The sequence below is a fragment of the Oryctolagus cuniculus genome, chromosome 19, assembly GCF_051225735.1.
Source record: "Oryctolagus cuniculus isolate XC-2025 breed Fujian yellow rabbit chromosome 19, ASM5122573v1, whole genome shotgun sequence".
Lineage (NCBI taxonomy): Eukaryota > Metazoa > Chordata > Mammalia > Lagomorpha > Leporidae > Oryctolagus > Oryctolagus cuniculus.
Window position 1 is genome coordinate 50,023,132 of NC_142885.1, and position 23,264 is coordinate 50,046,395.

The 23,264-nt window shown below is 61.9% G+C and overlaps 2 protein-coding genes across 16 annotated transcripts in view; one reads left to right on the forward strand and one right to left on the reverse strand.

Moving 5' to 3' along the window:
* NSMCE1 (NSE1 component of SMC5/6 complex) overlaps positions 1-4,086 on the forward strand; it is a 37,934-nt gene extending 33,848 nt beyond the window's left edge. For all 13 annotated transcript variants that reach the window (XM_051847533.3, XM_051847539.3, XM_089320655.1 and 10 more), the window contains 4 exons: positions 583-729; positions 2,942-3,058; positions 3,468-3,588; positions 3,851-4,086. In XM_051847533.3, coding sequence (XP_051703493.3) covers positions 583-729; positions 2,942-3,058; positions 3,468-3,588; positions 3,851-3,930 — 465 coding nt within the window. In that variant the 3' untranslated portion in view covers positions 3,931-4,086. The remainder of the gene's footprint in view (positions 1-582; positions 730-2,941; positions 3,059-3,467; positions 3,589-3,850) is intronic.
* Positions 4,087-5,231: 1,145 nt separating this feature from the next.
* KDM8 (lysine demethylase 8 (putative)) lies at positions 5,232-22,919 on the reverse strand. Of its 3 annotated transcripts, XM_051847532.3 has the most exons (8): positions 22,716-22,919; positions 17,426-17,927; positions 14,995-15,161; positions 13,784-13,916; positions 12,183-12,227; positions 7,357-7,506; positions 7,008-7,100; positions 5,232-6,921 (listed from the first exon to the last, which is right to left on the reverse strand). In XM_051847532.3, the coding sequence occupies exons 1-8, from the start codon at positions 22,769-22,771 to the stop codon at positions 6,757-6,759; spliced, it is 1,311 nt and encodes a 436-aa protein (XP_051703492.3). In that variant the 5' UTR covers positions 22,772-22,919; the 3' UTR covers positions 5,232-6,756. The 3 variants fall into 3 exon arrangements, with proteins under 3 accessions (XP_051703492.3, XP_069921081.2, XP_089176780.1); XM_070064980.2 differs by having other exon boundaries at positions 6,648-7,100; XM_089320654.1 differs by having other exon boundaries at positions 6,648-7,100; positions 17,377-17,927; positions 22,716-22,837.
* Between the last annotated feature and the right edge of the window lie 345 nt (positions 22,920-23,264).

The window sequence follows — 23,264 nt, forward strand, 5'->3', positions numbered from 1 at the left end:
CCGCCCTCCTGTCGCACACCTGGCCTGGACGGTGGCGCTCGGTCCCGGTGCGCGTGCTGGTCACCTGTGAGGTTCCAGCATCACCCTGGCTCTGAGCGCCGGGTCCTAGGAGCAGTGCTTTAGAAGCCTCTGCTGGGAGCTCCCGGCAGCCAGGGTTGAGAGCCAGCCCAGGAGTCGAGTGACGTGAGGCTTCCAGGCGGCCCCCGTGCTGCTGGGCACATGTGCAGGGCGCTGGCCCCAGGGCCACGATGGCACCTTTCCTGCGCGCCCACCTGTGGGAGAGGAGTGCCTCCATTATGCACTCGCGCGGGTCTCAGCTTCTGTCCTTCAGGGGGAGGGAGGAGAGGCAGCCCCGTCGGCAGCCTGGGGCACTGGTGTGTTTCACCTGGGACGGCGCGGGAGTGGCCGCTGAGTGGCGAGGCGGGCGTGGTTAAGGCTCCTGGTGCCTGAGGGACCACCCCAGTGGCCACTGGTGCCTGTGATGGCGGTGGCTTGGCCGTGTCCCTGCTGGGGACCAGGGTTGCCGCCGCCGAGTTGCTGGCGCTGGTTTGACGGTCGGTGCCTGTGGTCTCTGTCTCGCAGCTGGAGCTCATCATTGACTCCGAGACGGGCTTTGCGTCTTCCACAAACATCCTGAACCTGGTCGATCAGCTGAAGGGCAAGAAGATGAGGAAGAAGGAAGCTGAGCAGGTGCTGCAGAAGTTTGTGCAGAACAAATGGCTGATCGAGGTGCGCGGCCCGTTGCCTCCCTGGCGGCCTCACTTTCCAGAACCAGTGAGAGTTTTCCCTCCCGAACCCCACCAGTGCCCCTCCTGGGTCTCTTGGCTGCTCCCGTGCCCCCCATCACTCACCCCATCTGTCCCCGAGACCCCACCTCCCTTGTCTAGACTAGGGAGTGATGGGATCCACCTCCTGGGGATACACAGAACAGGGGTGAGGCAGGGTGGCGAGGTGCTGGGCGCCGGCGGACGAAGTGCTATCGTTGCGGTGGACAGCATGACGCCGGTCAGGGCCTTCACTTGCCATGGCCCCGCCCCGGGGAAGCAGCGTGGCCTAGTGGACAGGCTGGGCTGGGCAGCAGGGCTCTGGAGAGGTCAGACCGCGTGTCGCCTCCCGACGGCAGCAGGGCAGAGCTGCTTCCGGCAAATCCAGGCCTAGCTCTGCCCCGAGAGAGCCTGGCTGTGCAGGGCGTACCCATGCCAGCCCTCTGCTCCCTCCCTTGGGCAGTCAGACCTGCGGCCAGAGGCTGCTGCTGGGCCAGAAGTGATTCCCCACTTCCCCCTCGGGGGAGCTTGCCTCTGGGTCGCTGTAGTTGGTGTTCGGAGGATGGATTTCCAAGTGGGGGTGCCCACCGCCAGCATGTGTCCTGCTGGGGGAAAAGGGCGGGCCTCGGGGCTCCTGGGAGTGCCCGGATCTGCGGGATCCATGTCCATGTGTCGCTGAGCCCCTCAGCTGACCCTGGTCTTCAGCTGGGCAGACGCAGCTCAGGGCTCCGGCTGCAGCGGCGTGTGCAGGGGCCGAGCCGAGGGCAGCTCCCCTGCAGGGCTTTGTCACAATCCTTTCTTCCTGTCAGGGTGGGAGTGGCCCCGGGGGGTTTCTTGGGTGGCTGGGGTTGTGGCAGGCCTCTCTTCCGGCCAGGTTTTTAAGGCGGGGGTGCGACTTCGTCACCACTCCCTACTGCAGCGTGGGTGCCTGACAGCCTCGGTAAATGCTGGGCTGAGAGGACGGAGCTGGCTCAGAGCAGAGAGGCGTGGCGGGGGGGGGGGGGGCAGTGAATGGGGCTGTGCAGGTGGAGCGTTAGAGAGGTAATGGCCACAGGATTGAGGACGCCCTGAGAGCTGCCGGCCACTGCATCTACGCCCACAGCACCTGACAGGGCCCACAGCCCCAGCCACTGAGCGACAGCCCTAGTGCCAGACCCCGGTGCCCCAGTCCCTGGCCTCCCTCCACCTCTGAACTCCACTGAGGCTGCTCCCTGCCTGCGCTCAGCGGTCCAGGCCCCCAGCTCCACACCCAGTAGCCAGGGTCTCTCTCTCTCTCTGTGGTGGCCACCCAGCCTCCTCATTGGCTGGGCAGGATGAAGACTCTGCCCTGGCCTTCACCTTGGCCCTAAGCCTGGGTTACACAAGCACCGCTTCCCCAGAGGTGGGGATGGAGGCAGGGAGTGCGTGTGTGTGTGAAGCTCTGACCACTAAGGGAGTGAGTGCTCAGGGCGTGTGGTCACCTGGCAAGCTGGAGCCCCCCTGTCCACTCCAGGCCCCTGCCCTGCCCCACGGCAGGGTGACAGCAACAGCTCAGCAGTGGAGTGTGATGACGTAGAACGAGCCTGCGCACTTCCCTAACCCCGCCCAGCTCTCCACGCATTCCCCATGTGGCCACAGCGGCCATACCGCTTATCAGGCGCCACCTGGCTTGCCTGGGGTTTGGAGGCCGTGGGGCCTGTGGGCTGTGGTCGGATGTGGGAGTCGGGAGGCCCAGCTTCCGCTGGAGTCTCCACCACCCGCACTGACTGGGCCTGACCCGCCCTCGCTGGACTCCCTGCAGCTCCCTCTGGGAAGTGGCCTCCAGGGTCCTTACAGAGGCTCCCGGCACTGCTGCCCGGAGCCACTGACTGTCTGCCTTTTGGGAGTGGGACACTTGTCTTGGTCCCCCCCTCCGTGGGGAGACTGCCTCCCTGTGCTGGCCCAAGTGTTGCCCCCGACTGGGAGGCTGAGCTGGTGCCGTGGGGCTGCCGTGCTGGTGGAGGGATGGCATCTGGGGTGGCCCACAGGGTGCCGAGGACGTGCCCTAGGCCAGTGGGCTGCGGTTGGGAGAACCTGCCGTGGCAGGGCGCACAGACCTGTGTGTCCTCTGGGACTTGGGCTGGGGATGGCAGAGGGAGCAGCTGGCCTGCGTGGGCAGAGCCTGGCTGAGGCTGGCCCCTCGCATGCTGTCCCTGCAGAAGGAGGGGGAGTTCACGCTACACAGCCGGGCCATCCTGGAGATGGAGCAGTACATCCGGGAGACGTTCCCTGACTCTGTGAAGAGCTGCAACATCTGCCACGGCCTCCTCATCCAGGTACCGAGGCGGGCGGGGCTCCCCGGGCTCCTCCTCCCACTGCGCCGCAACTCAGCTGACGGATGGCCGCCGCTGTGCTGGCCTCAGACCCCTGGGGACCGTTCCCTTAGGTCATTCCCAGAGAGGAATTCCAGGGACCAGGAGTGCCCGTGCTTTTTTTTAAAGCTCTGGCCCATGTTGTAAATGGCCTTGTGCGGAGCTGTGGCCGCCTGGGCCTGCCCACCCCCACACACAAGATCTGAGGCAAACCCACTGCGCCAGGGACTTGGGGCATATTGTCAGCGTTAGCTCGGGGCCTGGGAGACGGAACGCTACAGCTGCTGCTGGCCGTCTCCCTTGCAGCTTCCCTGAAGGTTTGGGGAACCCGGAGGTGTGTGCTGGCTCCACCGTCACTGGCCTTCCATTTCAGGGTCAGAACTGCGAAACCTGTGGCATCCGGATGCACCTGCCGTGTGTGGCCAAGTATTTCCAGTCGAACCCGGAGCCGCGCTGCCCCCACTGTAATGACTACTGGCCCCACGAGGTCCCAGGTTTGTGGGCCCCGATGTGCGTACCCCTGCCGGATGTGGGAGAGCCCGTGGGGACGGGCACCGAGAAGGGCTCTGTGCACATGCACGCCTGCCTGGTGTCCCGAGTCCCATGGGCTGTGGTGCTCACTGCAGTAGGTGGAGGCCGACTGGCCCCAGCCTGGAAGGCTCTAGGCGGACGTGGCCCAGGGCCCTGGGTGTGGGGAGTGGCTGTTGCAGCCAGCCTTGCCGCTCACCAGCTCTTCCCGACCTGTTCTGCACGCAGACGTCTTTGACCCTGAGAAGGAGAGGGAGGCCGGCGTCTCCAAACCCACCAAGAAGTCCTCCCGGTCCCGACAGCATTAGCCGCAGGCTCGCCGCCCCCAAGGCCTGGCCGCCACAGCCCTTTTGGGAAGAGGCGTCCGTGTTTCCTGTTTCACACAAACCACTTTCCTTGTTCTCTGTGTCCACTCTGAGCAGGTTTGGAATAAAACTGTGTAAGGCGCTGCTGCCGCCACCTCAGCCTGGGCTCTGGAGCAGGGAGGTGGCCACAGCCTTCCCTGTCCTGGAGGTGCTTACCCAGAAGCCCTTGGTGTGCGCCCAGGGGGTGCAGCTGGGGCACTGCTCCTGCACGAGGGGGTACGGGGCCCAAGCCACTCCCGCCCAACAGCTCACTGTCCTTGCTCCGGGAAGGGGGGCATTGCCTGCAGTCCCAGCTGTACTCGGTCATCCCATCAGGACTCGGCCAGCTCCAGGCTGGACCTGCGAGTCACAGCCTTGTTCTCCCCTGTTCCCCGCAGTTTGGACCCCAGGGTGATGCTGGCCTCCCCACTCCTGCCCCCTCTGGCCCCTGTGCCCCTCTTGGTGCATGGCAGCCCCACCCCTGCAACCGCCCCAGCTGGGAGCCTGGGAGTCAGCCCAGATGCTGCCTCGTGCTGGCCCTCCTGTGTCCACTGTCGCCAAGTCCTGCCCAGCCACCTGCCAAAGGGCCCAACCCCCTGGCTGCTGCCCCGGGCTGGAAGCAGCACCATCTCACTCGGCCTTTCGTGTTATTTGAAAGGCAGAGACAGAGATCTTCCATTGGCTGGCTCTCTCCCCAGATGTCTACAACAGCCAGGGCTGGGCCAGACCAAAGCCAGGAGCCCAGAACTCTATCTGGGTCCCCCATGTGGGTCTTGAAGCCATCGTCCACTGTTCCCAGGATGTGCACGAGCAGGAAGCTGGCTCAGAAGCGGATGGAGCCAGGACTTAAACCCAGCCCTGGTTGTAGGATACGGGCATCCTAGGTGGTGACTACTGCACCACACCCTGCCCTGCGTGACCTTGGTCTCCCAGCATGCAGGCCATGGTCCACACCCGCTGGATGGCTCCAGCTGCACCGTGGTTTGGTCTCTACTCCAGGAGGCTCCATGCAACCCCCAGGACGGCCCCTGCTTGTGCCCCTGCCTCTCCCTGCCCCACTGTTCAGCCGTGCAGCATTTCTTTCATCTGCTTCTCACCCCACAACAGCAGGGCTGGGCCAGGTCGAAGCCAGGAGCTTTATCCGGATCTCCGGTGTGAGTGGCGCTCATGGGATGCTGGCACTGCGTGGTGGCTTAACCTGCTCCGCCACAGCTACTGACACTCGTGGCAAAATTTCAAATGATAGATGAAACCAAACATCTATAGTCCTTTTAAAAAGGTTTATTTATTTGAGAAGCCGAGTTAAGAGTGAGAGACAGGTCTTCCGTCTGCTGGCTCACTCCCTAAATGGCTAGAATGGCTGCGACTGGTCGCCTCACCCGGGTCTCCCACATGGGTGCAGGGGCCCACGTCCTCTGCTGCTTTCTCAGGCACATTGGCAGGGATTGGATTGGAAGTGGAGCACTTGGGGCTCAAATTGGCGCCCATATAGGATGCCGGCTGCCTGACAGGCCACGGCACCGGCCCCGTCCACCCTTACTGCTGGCCTAGAAGCACCCGCAGCTGGAGCACCGTGGGCCGTGCACATGTACGTGCTCACTGTGCACATTAGGAACTGCGTGTCGCTCGGTGTGACGTGGCGGCTTCTCAGGACAGAAACGTGCACTGCTCTAAAGGGCTGTTTGGCACGGAGCGGTTAGGATGTCCCGGCTTTGCTGTCCCTGTCCCTGCCGCCCGGGCCATCCAGCGTTTCCTTAGGGTGGGTTCCCAGCAGGCGTGTGAGGGGCTCGCCCGGGTTCTGGTTTCTGGTAGCTGAACTACACTCCCACCCCCAGCCTGAAGCAGACTGTGAACCCAGTAGGGATCTGTTTCAGTTCATCTTGCAGCACTAGTGAGTTGCGACTCTTAGCTTTGTTAAGCTTCCTCTATATTTTATTTTAAAGTACATTTAGAATTTACCTTATTGCACATGGGGTTGGGGATGAACCATCCACTGGCTCACTCCCCAAACACCCAGGAGCCAGAACTCAATCCGGGCTCCCACTGCGGGGCAGGGACCTGACTACGGGAGCCGTCACCGCTGCCTCCCAGGGTGTGTGTCGGCAGGGAGCTGGGACTGGAAGTGGAGCTGGGGCTTGAACCCGGGCGCTCCGATAGGGCTGCAGGAGTCTGAAGCGGTGGCTTAACCGTGGCAGACACCTACTCCCTGTTTCTTTGGGACTTGGCCTGGGATGAATTCCTCTCCCTCGTGGCCGTCACGCGTGGTGAATGCTGTCACCGCCCAGACAACCCCTAGGAACGGCCGCCCATTTGTGCTTCTCCCAGAGGGGACCTTTTAATGGTGAAACAAAGTCCACAGAAAGCCTGAAGGTGGGGTCTCTGGGGGAGGGGGCAGGAGGGGCGGTGTCCACGTGCAGAGCGGCTCTGGCCCTTTCCGCGGAACCTGTGCCCTCCACGGGCAGCTGGCCCTGTGGCAGCGAGGCTCACAGAAGCTCTCCTGTCAGTCAGCGGGGCACCGTGCCCCGGACCAGGCCAGGAAGGACCCTCCCCGGGGCCCGCTGGCTGCAGAGGGAGACGGCATGGTGGTGGGGCCGCCAGGCTGAGTCCTCGTCCTCGCCTCCCCCTGCACACCCCCGCCACCTGGCCCACCCCACACGTCGGAGGCTCTCGGATGCCTGGAGTGCCCTGGGTTCTCCCGGCCTTCCTTGGCCATGCCCATCTTGCCCGGGGTGGCTCCATGCTCCCAGGGCAGCCTGTGGGTGCCGCAGACCCCGGCAGCTGCCCTGCCGGCTACGCCCACCAGAAGCTGACGGAGAAGCTCAGGTCGAGCGCCCGCACGTAGTGCCAGTGCGTGGCGGGGATGAAGAGCATCTCGCCAGGCGACAGGATGCAGGCCAGCGAGGGGGCCTCGGCGAACCTGGGGAACCTCTCCAGGTCTGGGGTCTCCACGTCCACCTGGAGGAGGCACACGACGTCGCTGACTGGGGGCCGGGGCCAGGACAGGGGACCCAGCAGCAGCACCCCGGTCCCCGCGGGCCCACCTGGCTTGTGTTGTGGAGGAGGGGCGTCTCGTGAGGGTACAGGGCGTCGGAGTGCTGCGGCGAGTACAGCCGGAGGTACTTCCTCCCCAGCACCTGCAGCACAGCGGCGTGTCAGCCGTGGGGGCCTCCCCCCCACCCCCCCCCCATGCTCAGAGCCCCAGTGTGCGCCTTTCCTGCACGCACTCCCAGTCACATTCCCCGGGGCCTGGCAGGTGCCACCGGTGCAGGGGTAATGGCATGGGGCAGCCTGCCTGTACAGGCCCCACCATGTTTGCTGTCTACCTCCCTGTCTTGTGAGGAGCCTGTGGGCAAGACAGCCAGATCCCACGGGAGTGGGGTCGGCCCCCACCTGGACGAGGAAGTTCTGCTGGGGATCCTGGTGCAGCGGGGAGATGGTGCCCCGGGGCCCGAACCAGGCGTTGATGGTGATCTCATCTTCCTCCCCATCGCCCAGGCAGCAGTAGTCGGGGATACTGATGTCCTGCTTCAGCTCCGGGATCTGTGGGGGCCAGCGACAGGGATGGGGAGCAGGCCGGGGGCGCACCTGCCCAGGGTCCCCCACCTCACAGGGACAGGGAGCAGGCCGGGGGCGTACCTGCCCGGGGTCCCCCACCCCACAGACAGGGACAGGGAGCAGGCCGGGGGCGCACCTGCCCGGGGTCCCCCACCCCACAGACAGGGACGGGGAGCAGGCCGGGGGCGCACCTGCCCGGGGTCCCCCACCTCAGACAGGGATGGGGAGCAGGCCGGGGGCGCACCTGCCCGGGGTCCCCCACCTCACAGACAGGGACGGGGAGCAGGCCGGGGGCGCACCTGCCCGGGGTCCCCCACCTCACAGACAGGGACGGGGAGCAGGCCGGGGGCGCACCTGCCCAGGGTCCCCCACCCCACAGACAGGGACGGGGAGTAGGCCGGGGGCGTACCTACCCGGAGTACCCACACTCCACAGACAGGGGCGGGGGGCAGGCCGGGGGCACACCTGCCCAAAGTCCCCCCACCCCACAGACAGGGACGGGGAGCAGGCCAGGGGTGTACCTGCCCGGGGTACCCCACCCCACAGACAGGGATGGGGAGCAGGCTGGGGGCGTGCCTGCCCGGAGTACCCACACTCCACAGACAGGGATGGGGAGCAGGCCAGAGGTGTAACTGTCCGGGGTCCCTCCACTCCACAGACAGGGATGGGGAGCAGGCTAGGGGTGTAACTGCCTGGCATCCCACCAACCCACAGACAGGGAAAGGGAGCAGGTTGGGGCGCACCTGCTGGGGATCCCCCCACCAACAGACAGGAATGGGGATAGGCCGGGGATGCACCTGCCCGGGGTGCCCCCACCCCACAGATGGACGGGGGGCAGGCTGAGGGCACACCTGCCAGGGGTCCTCCCACCCCACAGACAGGGACATAGAGCAGGCTGGGGACGTACCTGCCCGGGGTCCCTCCACCCCACATACAGGGATGGGGGTAGGCTGGGGGCACACAGGCCCAGGGGTGCCCCACACCAGGGACACTGGCAGACACACTGTACTAGGTATGTGTGTGAACAGACAGGAATTTAAAGGACTATTTAAAAACCGAATCTGCCTCTCCTTTCTCTGTGTAACTCTGACTTTCAAATAAATAAATCTTAAAAAAAAAAAAAACAAAAACAAAAAACAACCAGCTTGACATTTTTTTAAGAGTCAAGTATCTTTAAAGAATCAAATGAAAGAAAACAGGGCTGAATGTTTATCCAATCTCTGGGGAGGAAGATATCCCAAAATTACTAATGGGGAAAAAGTCACAGTTGGTACAGTGAAAATAAGTGAATTACTGTAAAGACACTGAGACTTGCTGGAAGTGACTGGCAAGTGAGGGGCTAACGTGGGGGACAAAGATCTAAGACAGAAACCACCAAGGACAAACACAGGTAACACACAACGGAAGACTGAGAAAGGTTTAAGTCCCCTTAGCACATGAGCCCAAGTGGAATCCACAGCTGAGAGTCAGCTGGGCAGACGGCACCTGGGGGAATAGGGACAGCGACAGAGTGGACGTGCACCCCCGGCTGGAGGAGGGTCTGTGCTGGAGGCTGGGGTGGGGGTGGGGGCTCTCAGCCACCTTCGGGGTTTGGGGTGATGAATGCATGTATAAGAGGGAGCTGAGGACTGCCACCCCTGCCCTCTCCTGGACAGCTGGGCACCCACACATCCGTGCGAGAGAAAACGGAAAACAGCCACGTGGACCCCTGGCTTCCTACCTTTTTTAAAAAAAGAATGATTGATTTGAAAGAGCAGAGAGAGAGAATCTTCCATTTGCCGGTTTGCTTGCTCCTTCAATGGCCACAACAGCCAGGGCTGGATCAGGGGGAGGCCAGGAGCTGAGAACTCCATCCAGGTCTCTCACGCGGGTGCAGGGGCCCAAGCACTTGGGCCATCCTCGGCTGCCTTTCCAGGCCACCAGCAGGCAGTTGGATTGGAAGTGGACTAGAACCAGCGGCCATACGGGATACGGGTGTCGCATGGGGCAGCCTGACCTGCTGTTCCACAGGGCCCGGCCCTGGCTTCTCCCTTTTAAAAGCCCAGGGTGAGCACAGAGCACTTGTTCCCATTCCTGGCACACAGTGGGGCCAGGCGCCAGAGGCTGCTCTCTCAGGTCTGCACCTGGGTCGGGGGGAGGGGGGAGACATTTCCCAAGGCCTCCAGCAGAGCCACTGGCCCACCCCAGCTCTGGAAACCACTCACTCCTGGCAGGCAGGGGGTCACCTCAGGGCAGCCCCAGCCCCCGCGGCCAGGGCGCCTGGATTCTTCATGGGACCCTGGTGGGGCTGAAACAGGGCTGCCAGGAGGGGGCTCGGGGCTTCCCCAGAGTGAAGCTCTCCCCAGCCTGAGGGGCGCTGTGCGGAGCTATGTGCCGCCCCTTCAGGGCCAGTCCCCGTGCCGATGGCAGGGGCCGGCATCAGCACGGCGATTAAGGGCCTCCGGGACACCTGCTCCCCGTATCAGCGCGTGCAGTCTGGCTCCTCCTCCACTTCCCACCCAGCGACCTGCCGATGCATGCGGGGAGGCAGCAGGGGGCCCTGTCACTCCCCGGGGAGAGCTTTGGCCTGGCCTAGCCCTGGTTGGTGCAGCCCTCTGGGGAGTGAGCTGGTGGCTGGAGGATCTCGCTACCTTTCACGTCAATGAAGACAAACAAACATGAAAAACTAACAAGGTCATGTCCACTGTTGCGCGCAGCCACCCACAGATGACGTGGAACCCACAGCGAGGGCAGGGGAAGCCCCGCCCGGTCTCACCTCCCACAGACAGCCCCGGAGTCCTCGGATTCCAGCAGGGCTCTGTGCTGAGCCCCTCCCACAAGCCCTGGTGGAGTGCCAGCCGCCGAGCCGTGCCGACGCCATCCCATTGCAGGCTGCACCCGCAGAGGTGACCAGGGTGGGAGGGTGACCAGGGTGCAGACGGATGGGTGCGGGGCAGTGGGGAGGGGGCGTTCTGGCAGGAGTGTGTCATCGGGGAGCAGGTGAGCTGTGGTGGGGTGGGTTAGCTGTGGTGGGGTAGGTTACTATGGTAGGTTAGTATGGTAGGTGGGGTTAGTTATGGTAGAGTAGGTGAGCTGTGGTGGGGTGGGTTAGCTGTGGTGGGGTAGGTTACTATGGTAGGTTAGTATGGTTGGGTTAGTTATGGTAGAGTAGGTGAGCTGTGTCATGGTGGGTTAATTATGCTGGGGTAGGTTAGTTATGGTGGGTGGAATACTTATGGTGGGGTGGGTTAGTTATGGTGGGGTGGGTTGGTTATGGTGGGGTGGGTTAGCTGTGGTGGGATGGGTTAGTTATGGCAGGGTGGGTTGGTTATGGTGGGGTGGGTTAGCTGTGGTGGGGTGAGTTAGTTATGCTGGGGTGGGATAGTTATGGTTACGTGGGTTAGCTGTGGTGAGGGTGGGTTAGTTATGGTGTGGTGGGTTAGCTATGGCTAAGTGGGTTAGCTGTGGTGGGGTGGGTTAGTTATGCTGGGGTGGGATAGTTATGGTTATGTGGGTTAGCTGTGGTGAGGGTGGGTTAGTTATGGTGTGGTGGGTTAGCTATGGCAAGGTGGGTTAGCTGTGGTGGGGTGGGTTAGTTAGGGTGGGGTGGATTAGCTGAGGTGGGGTGAATTAGTTATACTGTGAAGTAGGTTAGTCACGGCATAGTGAGCTGCGGCAGGGTAGGTTAGCTGTGTGTGGTGGAGTGGGTTAGTTAGGGCAGGGTGGATTAGCTGTGGTGGGGTGAGTTAGTTATTGTGAAGTAGGTTAGTCATGGCATAGTGAGTTGCTGTGACAGGGTAGGTTAGCTGTGGTGGGGTTGGTTAGTTATAGCAGGTTGAGTTAGTTATGGTTGGGGTGGGTTAGTTATGATGGGGTGGTTTGGATATGGTGAGGTGGGTTAGCTGTGGTGGGATGGGTTAGTTATGGCAGTGTGGGTTGGTTATGGTGGGGTGGGTTAGCTTTGGTGGGATAGGTTAGCTATGGTGGGGTGGGTTAGCTGTGGTAGGATGGGTTAGTCATGGCAGTGTGGGTTGGTTATGATGGGGTGGGTTGATTATGGCAGGGAGGGTTAGCTGTGGTAGGATGGGTTAGTTATGGCAGGGTGGGTTAGCTGTGGTGGGATGGGTTAGTTATGGCAGAGTGGGTTGGTTATGGCGGGGTAGGTTAGCTGTGATGGGATGAGTTGGTTGTGGCGGGGTGGGTTAGCTGTGGCGGGATGGGTTAGTTATGGTAGGGGTGGGTTAGCTATGGCGGGGTGGGTTATTTATGGTGGGGTGGGTTAGCTGTGGTGGGATGGGTTAGTTATGGCAGTGTGGGTTGGTTATGATGGGGTGGGTTGGTTATGATGGGGTGGGTTAGCTGTGGGCTGCCGTGCCTGGTTGCTTATATAAAGGCTGCAGCTTGCGCTCACCAGCTGGCCACGTGGCCTTGGCTGTGATGGGCCGCAGGGCAGCAGGGAGCTTGCCTGCCTGGCTCCCTGGGACCACCCGCCAGGAGCTCCACCTCCATGTCCCCAGCCTGGGGCCACTGTGAGTGGTCCCCTCACCCCCTGATGAGCTGCAGCCTCTCCCAGGCAGGGGTGGGGATGGGGTCCCAGACCCTGGGCCCAGTGGCGACAGCCCCGTGGGTGACACCGGAGCACCGTGTGCCCTGCCCAGGGAGGGGAGGAGTCTCAGACTCACCTGGTCAAAGAGCTGGTGCTGAGCGAGGTACCCGACGTCCCCGGCCTAATCCACGGGAGGAAAGACCACATTCAGACAGGGGCTGTGCCCCGCCCCGCCCCTGCCCCACCCCTGCCCCAGGCTGTGGGACCAGCGCTGGGCTAGACCCAGTACTGCGAGATTCGGCTGTGTCACTCCATGATGCGTCACAAGGATCCGCGGATCCACCCGCGCGCGTCTGTCCTATCCAGGCTGCTCTGCCACAGGCTGTGCATGGCTACATAGCTCCTTACGTCTGTGTTCACCGAAAAGCAGACGCCTGAGTCTCGGGGGTGTGGGTTTTACATTTCAGTAGCTTCTGCCGGGCCACCAGCCCCGAGTGAAATCACCGCGCTCTGCCCGCCCGGCTGTGAGCGCTCACTCTCCTGCATCTCCACCCACGCCAGCTACTGTCATCTTGCGACCATTTCTGCCATTCGGTGGCGAAGACTGATGCTTGGCACACCGCGTTCCCCAGTGTGTGAGGGGCTCTGGGAAGGGAGCCGAGGGCCGCCATAGGGTCACAGGGGGTGGAGTGCAGGGTCGAGCTCTGAGCCCCAAGTGTTGGAGCGGAGGGGAGCTGTCTCCGGCTTTGCACCCCTCTCCATCTTTACCCCCTGCCAGACGGCAAGGCCAGGCGCTGGGCACGGCTCACGTCCAGATCCCCACGAGAGCCCTGTGAGGGGCAGCGGCAGCCTGCGACTCACCCCACCCAGCCCCCAGGTAACCGGAAGTCACGGTGCTGAGTCAGCAGCTGTGGCCACACAGGCTGGGTTCTACCCGGTGTTGCCTGGCCCAGGCCCTCCTCCTGCCTGCTGTGCGCTGGCCCGCTTGGCTGTGCTCTCCGCCCGAGGACCGGGCTGCTTCCCATACACTCGGGGCTGCACGTTCTATGCTCTCGGGACCTTGGAAGAGGGAGCCACCCCTATCCAGGGTGCGATAGGAGACAATGGGAGGTCCCTCGGGAAGTGAGTGACCGTCCCGGGTTGGCAACTACAGAAGACAAACGCCAGTCCCTCCCGACCCCGCAACTCGCACGTGCATGTCCACGGCGGCGTTTTCCACAGTAAGCAAAGAGGGTGAACAGCCCTGCTGGCCAGCCGCAGTCGAGCTCACAGGCAAAACGCGCCGGACGGCCCCGGGCCGCCACACCCACCACAGGTGAGCCCTGGAAACACCCTACTCCCTGCAGGCAGCCACACACTGCAACCCGCAGAGTCGAGCGAGCCCCAGAACCAGACATCAGAACGGGGCGGGGGGGCGGGGGGCTGCCAGGGGCTGCAGGTGGGAGAGGGAACGGGAAGGGACTCCTCATGAGAGGGGGAGTTTTTGGGAGTGATGACACCGTTCTGGAATTCTGATGATGACAGCACAATCTATGAGCGTGCTGAAATCCACTGAATTAACAACAACAAAAGCCTGCAATGAGCCCTCGCGTCTTGTTGGCAGGGCAGCCCACCCTCCCAGCTCTGGCCAGCCTTCTGCCTCAGACTCCCGTGGACTGACGTCCCCCCTCCCCCCAAGACACACACAGCACGCAGGGTTCTCCCCCGGGGTGGGGCGGGGCGGGGCGGACGCCATACCTCGTCCACGATGTACTTGCGGATGAAGTCCCCGACGGTCATGAGCGTCTGGGACCACTCCTCGTCCGTGTATCTGGACCCCACCTCCACTGGGACAGTACGGCAGCCGGCAACCTCCTGGATGTACTCCAAGCTACGGAAGCACGCGCAGGCTCGGTGTCAGTGCTGGGCGTGGGGCTGAGGGCACCTCCACTTGGAGGTGGACGCCCACTGTCGCCCCATGCCAGCACAGAGAGGGCAGTGACCTGCCGGGGTCACACAGCTAATACTGTATGGCTATGACCCTGGATCTCTGGGCTGCTCCAGTCCCTGGGGCCACGAGTGTCCTTCTCCGCTAATCCTGTCACTCAGCTGGGACACTGAAGCAGGTGCCTTAACCGCTCTGAGCCCCTGCTCCCCACGGGGTGACAGAGCCTGTCCCAGGGGAACCAGGGAGAGTAAGACACGGTCAGATGTGGCAAATGCCTGTCCTGGTGCCCGGTCCCCAGTCCTGCCGGGTTGACAGCTCCCACAATACTTGCCCGTGAGTCTCAGTGGGCGCTGCTCTCTCCAAGGCTGACCCCCTGCGCTGTCTTGGAGACACAGGGGATTTGTGGCACCCCCGCTGGACAGCAGAGTCCTCGGAAGCTCCAGTCCCTTGTATAAAAGGGAGCGGCATTTGCATATAACCCGCACACATCCTCACGGGGTCCGGGTCACCTCTAGGTGACTTCTAACCCGCAATGCAGTGCAATGCCCATCAACAGCTGGGTTATGCTCCCTAGAGGAGGGAACAACGGTGGGAAAAGCAGAGAGGCCTCCCTCACAGCCTAGCTGTGTCTCCACCGAGGCTGAATCTGCAGATACGGAGCCCCCTCCATGGGCCTGGGCAGAGAGCAAACACAGCAGGGCTGGGAGCCCCACCGAGGGGCTGCAGGTGACTGGGGTCTCCCCTGCTTCACCTGCGGGGGTCCCAGTGCCCCAGCTTCTACCCCTGCACAAGAGGGGCTGACCCTGAAGCTCTCCTTGGGCACTGGTTTAGAAACTGCTTCGGGCCAGCAAAGCTGTGGAGGGGGAGACTCTGGCTGCCTCTGGGGCACCTGACTCTCAGCTCCTGCTGAAACCCCATGATCGGTGCCAGGGGCTCCGCTGCCTTGGCCTGGAGGGGCAGGGACTCGGGAGGCCCTAGGGACTTGAGATGGGGGGCTCCTGGCCCTGCAGCCATCACACACCTCCACTTCTTCATGCAGGGCCAATGGTCCACCACGCCCTCCAAGACCACTGGCCTCCCGGGCAGCAGGAAGTGCTCCCTGAAGTGCTGGAGAGACGGGCGGCGCAGCCGGGGCACCGCGCTGTCCAGCGTCACCTCCGGAACCGGGACCGGGTCACTCCTGGCTCTCTACAATGGAAACCAGACAACAAACGGCACAAGCTGAGAGGCAGCACGTGAGGCACCCCCAGGCACAGCAGGGACAGCCTGCGTGTCATCCACAGTCCCAACAACAGAGGGCGCTAGCTGTTATTACGGCGACTGCACCGAGGCCTGCCCGTCCCCTGTCCTGTCCCCTCCTGTCTTCCATGCACACCTGCTCTGCCCACGGGCAGGAGCCGTTATGACCAAGGGGCAGCACTACCTCCCCTGCAGATTCTTCCTCGGCCATCTCCCCCTCCCCATCGGGGAACCTAAGCCAGTCCCTCCCCGTGCTGCTGGGAGTCAGGACCCCTCCTGCCCCAGGAAGCACCCAGGCCCGCCGACCAGCACATGTTGGCTCCCCTGCTCTCCACACTGTCACAGTCCTCTGAGATGGACGGGGAGCCGCCTTCCCTGGCCTCCCTCCTACTCCCCTGCCCAAGAGATGCCGTTCTCCTGCCACTCACCCCCGGGTGAGCCCCAGAGGCCAGGGCACATGCGCAGCCCTGCGGCACTGGGACCCTGTGCAGCAAATGCCCTCTTCCGGGGGCCTGGGGAGGCCTGGAGGCTGGGACCCTGGCCTGGGTCACGGGAAGAAGGTGATTCCAGAGCCCACCACACAGCCCCACACAGAGGCTACCCTGGGGGTGAGGCTGCCTCCATTTTCCCTTGGGACAGACGTGGCCGGGGGAGGGGACTGATACTCATCCTGTAACCTGCATGTCTGCCCTGTCCTCTTAAAGGCCTACCACTGGGGCTGGCGTTGTGGCCCACCGGGTTAAGCCGCCTCCTGCAGCACTGGCATCCCATATGAGCGCTGGTTCGAGTCCTGGCTGCTCCACTTCCAAGTCAGCTCCCTGCTAATTGTGCCTGGGAAGGCAGTGGAAGACAGTCCGAGTCCTTGAGCCACTGCCACCCACATGGGAGACCCAGATGGAGCTCGGGGCTCCTGGCTTTGGCCTGGCCCAGCCCTAGCTCTTGCAGCCATCTGGGGAGTAAACCAGCAGATGCAAGATTTCTCCCTCTCTCTTTGTAACTCTGCCTTTCAAATAAATAAATCTTTTAAAAAAATTTAAAAAGGGCAACCAACACGCCCTGCCCTTGGCCCCACGGTGCCCGTGGCAGGACGGGATTCTATAAACCTGCTTGCTCATCGGGATCTCTCATTTTTCTCCAAGCCCACGTGACGCAGGACAGGTTTCAGTGTGTGCTGAGCAGCCGGCTTCCCTTGGGGGAAGACAGCATATGCTGCTGGCACCCGGAGCCCAGACCCCTCCTGGGCGTCAGGGCAGCCCTTACAGAACCCAGGGGTCCACTCTGGGCTGTGCGACCACCTCCCTCCCTGCCCCCCCACCCCGGGGGGGGGTGTCCTCCTGTTCTGGTGGCGCCCACCTGCATGTTCTGATACAGACATAACATTCCTTCCAGGGGGTTCTAGAAACATTCAGATAAGTGTCAGTGACACCCCCACAGCCCTGCTCCCCACTGCCCGGGACATCTAAGGCTTTTCTTTCGGGGGAAGGGACTCTGCCATTTTACAGCCAGGAACACCGAGGCCCAGAGGAAGGACTGACTTGCCAGGGGTGGGAGGAGAGCATGGGGTTGGCGTGGGCCCAGGGCGAAGCCTGAGGGAGCCCCCCTCTGCACCTGTAGGGCACTCATGGGCACCCGCACCTGGGTGCAGACGCTCCCAGATTGGGTCCCTTGTCTGGATTTTTCACTTTGCCACAATGCAAAGGGACAGGCGTTTGGAGCTCATCCTTGGACTAACATCAGGCGGGGGTGGGAGGGGCAGGTCCATGCTCCCCCCGCCCCGGCAATGCTATTGGCGTCCCCAGTCACCGTGTGACCCCAAGGGTGCAGTGTCGCTCAGCTGCGAGAGCAGGCAGCTGTACTCAATGCGCTTCCGACTCACGAGGGGTTCGTGGGGCTGCAGCCTCATTGTAAGTCAAGGAGCCCCTGTACCCGTAGGGACACGTGTGTTGGGGGGGTGGGGGTCCCAAGAAGGGGAGTCAGTAGCACAGAGACCGGGGCAGCTGGGGAGGTGGCTGCGGCCCCCGCCCATGTGATCCCTTTAGGCCATTTCTTCCAGGAGCCAAGGCTTCCACCCTTCCCCCTCCTGAGCAAGCACTGGTCGGCAGGCACCAGAAATGGATCGAACATCCCCATTTTCAAAATCACTGGAGCCACCACCAGACCTCACCTGGGGGGAAGAGACCCGGGGTGGGGCAGGGATGACCGCGCCTGGGTACCTTCTCGCCGGGCTGCTCCTGGCCGCGGTCCTGGGCAGGCCTCTTTCCAGGTGGCAGGTGCTTCTGCAAGATGGCGGCCACTTTAATGAGGATGTTCCCAAAGATGGCCGCCCCCATCAGCAGGCCCATGTCGCAGACCCGCAGCGCCGCGGTCACAGTGGAGGCCTCCCGGGGGGCCTGGCACAGGCACAGGGCTTTCAGTAGGCAGCCGAAGGCGTAGACGCGCCGCCAGTCCTTGTCCACGTCCCGCCACGGCCCCGTGTTGAGCCGCTCCCAGGCGTAGTCCAGCAGCACCTCGCTGCTCTGCCGACACTCGTCCCACCTGCCGCCGTGGAAGAGCTCGGCGGCCTGCCGCACCAGCGTCGCCACGCTCCTGTCCACCGTGTCACCCAGCTCCAGCCTCAGCTCATCCTGCGGTGGCAGCAGGGCCCTGAGGGCCTCCCACAGGTGGCCTGATCCCGCCAGAGTATCTGTAGCACCCCTCGCGCCGGCAGATGCATGCCTGGGGAGGATCACGCAAAGGTTAGAGCCTGGGCACAGACCCAGCCCGCACCAGCCAGCGCCTCCATGTCTCCCTGAGATCATCTCTTTTCTTTTCTAATAAAAGATTTACTTATTTATTTGAAAGGCAGAGTTACAGACAGACACAGATCTTCCATCTGCTGGTTCACTCCCCAGTGATTGGCTGGGCCAGGCCAAAGCAGGAGCCGGGAACTCCTGTCTGGGTCTCCCACAAGGACGCAGGGGCCCAACGACTTGAGTGCGCCACCCGTTGGTGGTGATTTGTCATAGCAGCAATAGAAAAAAGAGCAGGGTTGTTTCTAACCAATAGGACAAGGCAAAGGTGGTGATACCACTTTTTCTTTTCTGAGATTTATTTATTTCTAAGGCAGAGGGACAGACAGGGGGAGAGATGGGAAAGATATCTTCCATTTGCTAGTCCACTCCCCAAATTCCTGCAACAGCCAGGTCAAAGCCAGGAGCCAGGAACGCCACGCAGATATTCCTCGTGAGTAGTAGGAACCCAAGTCCTGGACTCATCGTCCACTGGCCGTCAGGTGCATTAGCACGAAGCTGGACCAGAGCAGAGCGACCCACCGATACGCGATGCTGGCATCACATGGGGCAGCTTAACAGGCTGGGCCACTGTGCCGGCCCAGGGACGCCACTGCCGAGCCTGGATTACAGAAGCCTAACTTGAACCTTGCGGGTACTCTCACTTCTGTCTTCCCGGCGTGCAGGCACCCTTGGTTCACAGCATGGATCCTGTCCAGTTCGCTCAGTGTGTGATGGGGCTGTGAGCCTTAGGGGCCTGGCACTAACCTGCCCGGCTGGTTCCTATCTCTAGCCTCCTAGCAGGTACATGGATGCCTCCTGTTGGTCTCAGGAGCCTTCTGGGAGCATTTCACAGTCCAACAGACCAGCGTGGCCCTTATCCACCGGCCGTACAACGCAGCATGGGGTACCGTTCACCCCCGGGATCCTCACGGCCCAATCAGAGTGTCTTACAGGGAAGCATCCAGAACACCTCCGAGGCCTCCTGTTTGGTCCTCTCACAGAGCCTGTAAAAGGCCTCCCCGAAGACCACGTTTTGTGGTAAAGGTGGCTGCTGCTGTGGCCAAATGTTCCAGCCTTGTCCACTGGTTTCGGGGGCCTCATGGGATGACCTCCCAGATGGTTCCAAATGGGCTGGAGACCCGTCTCCCGGGATGCAGATGGCGGACTTTGCAAACTGGCCTTCTAAGATGGAGGAGCTCACAGCCTCCCACGGCTGCCTCGGGGGCTGATCTGTCACCCAAGTTCCCTAGGTGGCCTCAGGGTGGGCCTCCGCGAACCAGCCCCTGCCCTGGGCAGCCTGGGGCCAGCCCCTGTAACTCGGCTGGGAAACGCGAGCTTCTGGAGCGGCCGATCAGACCCCACAGGAGAGACTCCGCCTGCAGCTGGGCGCCTCAGACTGGCTGCTCAGGTTTCCGAGGTCTGACCGCCTCTGCATGGGCCGCCTGAGTGACCGGAAGCACCAGCCTCCCACGGGGCTGTGTATCGGCGGCAGGAGGGGACCGGGCGCGCTGGCTTTCTTGGCCCTGCAGCTCCCACAGCCCTGGGCAGTTTGGCTGTTTAAACACTGCCATGTGGAACACACTTGGTGGCAGGAGTGTGCCAGAGTCTTCCAGAGTGGCGCTGCGACCCAGCTTAAACACCGGCTTCCCTGTAGCCTGCGGCCTGTCTGGGGGCGGGGCAAATGGCATTTGGTTTGTTTTTGCCCTCTTTTTCTTTAAGATTTATTTATCTGGGGGCTGGCACCGTGGCTCACTTGGCTAATCCTCCGCCTGCGGCACCAGCATCCCATATGGGCACTGGGTTCTAGTCCCGGTTGCCCCTCTTCCAGGCCAGCTCTCTGCTGTGGCCCAGGAGTGCAGTGGAGGATGGCCCAAGTGCTTGGGCCCTGCACCTGCATGGGAGACCAGGAGAAGCACCTGGCTCCTGGCTTTGGATCGACTTAGCTCTGGCTCTTGCAGCCATCTGGGGAGTGAACCAATGGAAGAAAGACCTTTCTCTCTGTCTCTCTCACTGTCTCTGTCAAATAAATAAATAAAAATGTATTTATCTGAAAGGCAGAATTACAGTCAGAGAGAGAGAGAGAGAGAGAGAGAGAGATCAACCTTGATCTTCTATCCACTGGTTCACTTCCCAACTGGCCACAATGATTGGGGCTGGGCCAGGCCAAGCACTTGGGCCATCCTCCAGGGTTTTCCCAGGTGCATTAGCAGGGAGCGGACTGGAAACGGAGCTGCCAGGACTCGAACCAGAGCTCACACGGGACGCTGCTATGGCAGGCAGCAGTTTAATCCACCATGCCACAACACCCGCCCCTGGTTTGTTTTTCAAGCCAGCCTTCCAGGGTGTAGTGTCAGGAATGTGTCCTGTTTGTCCTGTCAATCAACCCTCCAGGCCGCAGGCTGCAGCAGGCACCTGTCAGTCACAGGGGAAGGACTCTTCCCTCTTCCAGGAGGGAAGAGCCTTGGTCTGGCCGGGTGCACCCCATTCCTGTTCACTTCCAGAAGCAGCAGTGTCTATGCAACCCACACTGGGGCCGGCCCGCGGGGGGAAGGCTGGGTGGAGGTGTTGCATCAGGCGGTTTTCCATAGGAAGGGACCAGCCTAAGTAGCGCTGGCCCTGGCTTTGTCAATCAGCTTCCTGGAGCGCCTCACTGAATGGCTTTTTATAAGAGGCTATAAAAAAACCAACAGCCTTCCAGAGGGGGTCTAAGACAGGGGAGGCAGCCTTTCGGAGCTGAGCCAAAGGCTGGCCTCTGGACCGGCCTCCTGGGGCAGGTGCTGCAGACGGCAGGTTAACCTGCTACCTGGGACCCCCGGATCCCATCCAGCTTCCTGCTAATGCACACCCTGGGAGGCCGCGAGGACGGCTCAAGTGCTTGGGCCCCTGCCACCCACGGGGGACACCAGAATGCAGCGCCTGGCTCCTGGCTTTGGCCTGCTCCAGACCTGGCTGTCATGGCCATTTGAGGAGTGAACCAGTAGATGCACGCTCGCTCGCTCTCTCTCTCTCTCTCTCTCCCCCTCCCTCCCTTGCTCTGCCTTTCAAATAAATAATCTTTAAAAAAAAAAAAGTTTACTTTGAGCTGTACGGACAGCCTTCTAGCAGGGTTAACGGTATAAACTGTCATCCAAGCCAGGACACTGCTAGCATTTATCTCTCAACAAAACCTGAGTTTATCCCTACGGTTCCCCAAGGCAAGGCCACCTGTAAAAGCCTGAGGGGCCTCGTGGCCTCACTCTACAGCGGTCCACCTGAAAACACTGCTTGTTGGTTACGGAAGCAGCAGGTGGGGTGGGGGCAGGGACAGAGAAGCAGCTCCGGGGTCCGGCTGTGTCCTGGCTTTGGGGACTGAGCCTCCCCAGCTCCCCAGGGCCTCATGAAACAGCGCAGTTATCAGCGCAAGGCTAGGTACAGCTGCATCAAACAGCAGAGCTAAGGATTCAGCCCCTAAAAGTTCATCCTGAAAACAGGGTCAGGAAGATTTTACAAGGGGCGGAAGCCACCGCCTGCGACACCAGCATCCCACGTGGGTGCCGGTTTGAGTCCTGGCAGCTCCACTTCTGATCCAGCTCCCTGCCGATGCAGCTGGGAAAGCATGTGGGTCTCCCCTGCACCCACATCGGAGACCCAGATGGAGTTCCCGGCTCCTGGCCCAGCCCTTGCTGTTGTGGCCATCTGGAGAGTGAACCAGCAGATAGATCTTTCTGTCTCTCTCCCTCTCTGTAGCCCTGCCTTTCAAACAGATATTTTTTTTAAAAAAAAGCTTCTAGGAACTGACCTGTCGGGGTGATTCGGCTTCTTGTTGGTTGTGTTAAAACAAAGGAGCCAGGCGCAGATGCACACACAGGGGGAACAGCTCAGGCTGCGAGTTCCGAAACCCCCACCCACCCACCAAGGGGTCCCCAGGCAAACAGGCCTGCTTTGCTTAGCGAACAGCCCAAGTGGGCACCTCCCAGGGCCGACTGAAGATGGCAGGGTGAACCAGCCCCTCAGACCCACACCACGACACCCGCAGGGTGTCGGGCTGTGCGCAGGCAACAGACTCCCTCCCTGGGAGCACCACGTGGGCGCGGACGGTTCCAGTCCCGGCTGCTCCACTTCCGACCCAGCTCTCTGCTAGGGCCTGGGAACACAGCAGAAGATGGCTCAAGGCCTTGGGCCCCTGCACCCACGTGGGAGACCCGGAAGAAGCTCCTGGCTCCTGGCTCCAGTCTGGCCCAGCTCCGGTCCTTAAGGCCATTTGGGGAGTGAACCAGCAGATGGGAGTTCTCTCTCTGCTTCAAACTCTGCATTTCAGTGACATAAATTTCGAAAAGGAAAAAAAAAAAGGGCACAGGATTGCTCTGCTCCTAAGGCGCTGGCGAAGCCCCTGCACCTGTCCACCTCCCGGTGTCTAGATGGAATAAGCGGCCGAGACAGACAGGACACCAGCGCCAAGACTGAGACCCTGTGCAGGCGTACTACAGCCGCAACGAGTCGACACCAAGAACTGCGCAGGCGCACGGCCACCGACCGAGGACTACAAAAATGCCCTTAGAGGAGCAGCAAGACGCATGCGCGAGGACTTTCGCCCTCTGCGTCCTCAGCGCATGCGCGGCTCCAAGCGCCAGGGCTTCCCAAAGCGCACGCGCGGGGGCCATGCTGTCCCTCGCTGAGCGCCCTCGCTGGGCGTCTGCGGGCTCCTTCCCCTCCCGGCCTGCGCTCTCCGCGCTCTCGAGCTTCTCAAACGAACCTCTCGTCCTTGGACGGTGCTCCCTCTTCCGCGGGGCTGGCGACGACTGGTTCCATCGGGGCTGAGCTCCTTGGCGCTCTTCCTATGAGCAGTCAGGCTAGCACGAGGACTTCCGATCACTCAGCTCCTCCGATCACGCCAGGGCGCCTAGAGGAGCGCCGAGCGGTCGATGCCGGGGCCCCGCCCCGTCTAGTTTAGAAGGCGGGAGGCTGCAGGCGCGTGGGGTGGGGCTGGGACTTTCCCTTCGGCGTCACGTTCCCACGGTTTTTCCTCTGCGGCGGGAACAGTTTTGTAGCCACCATTTCAGCTTCTACAGCGGAGATGATGAATTCTCCCCATTTTGTAAAGAAATAAAACTGAGGCTGAGTGAAATAAATAAGTGACCATCTGCCTGTACTCAGGAAAAGCCACGGGCGCACGAGCAGGTGCGGCGTCCAGGGCGTGTGGGGTGAGAGCCACCTGGGTCTCAGCGCAGAGCAGCAGGCAAGGGACCAGGCGACACTGCCCCCCTGCTCCTGAATGCCCAGGGGTGCGGGGACCATGGGGCTT

Coding starts and splice junctions, on each gene's coding strand:
- KDM8 (XM_070064980.2), bottom strand. CDS start 22,771: ATGGAACCAGTCGTCGCCAGCCCCGCGGAAGAGGGAGCACCGTCCAAG. Junction 17,928..22,715: donor GCACCGTCCAAGGACGAGAG/GTTCGTTTGAGA, acceptor GATCCTCCCCAG/GCATGCATCTGCCGGCGCGA. Junction 7,101..7,356: donor AGCAGAACTTCCTCGTCCAG/GTGGGGGCCGAC, acceptor GCTGTGCTGCAG/GTGCTGGGGAGGAAGTACCT.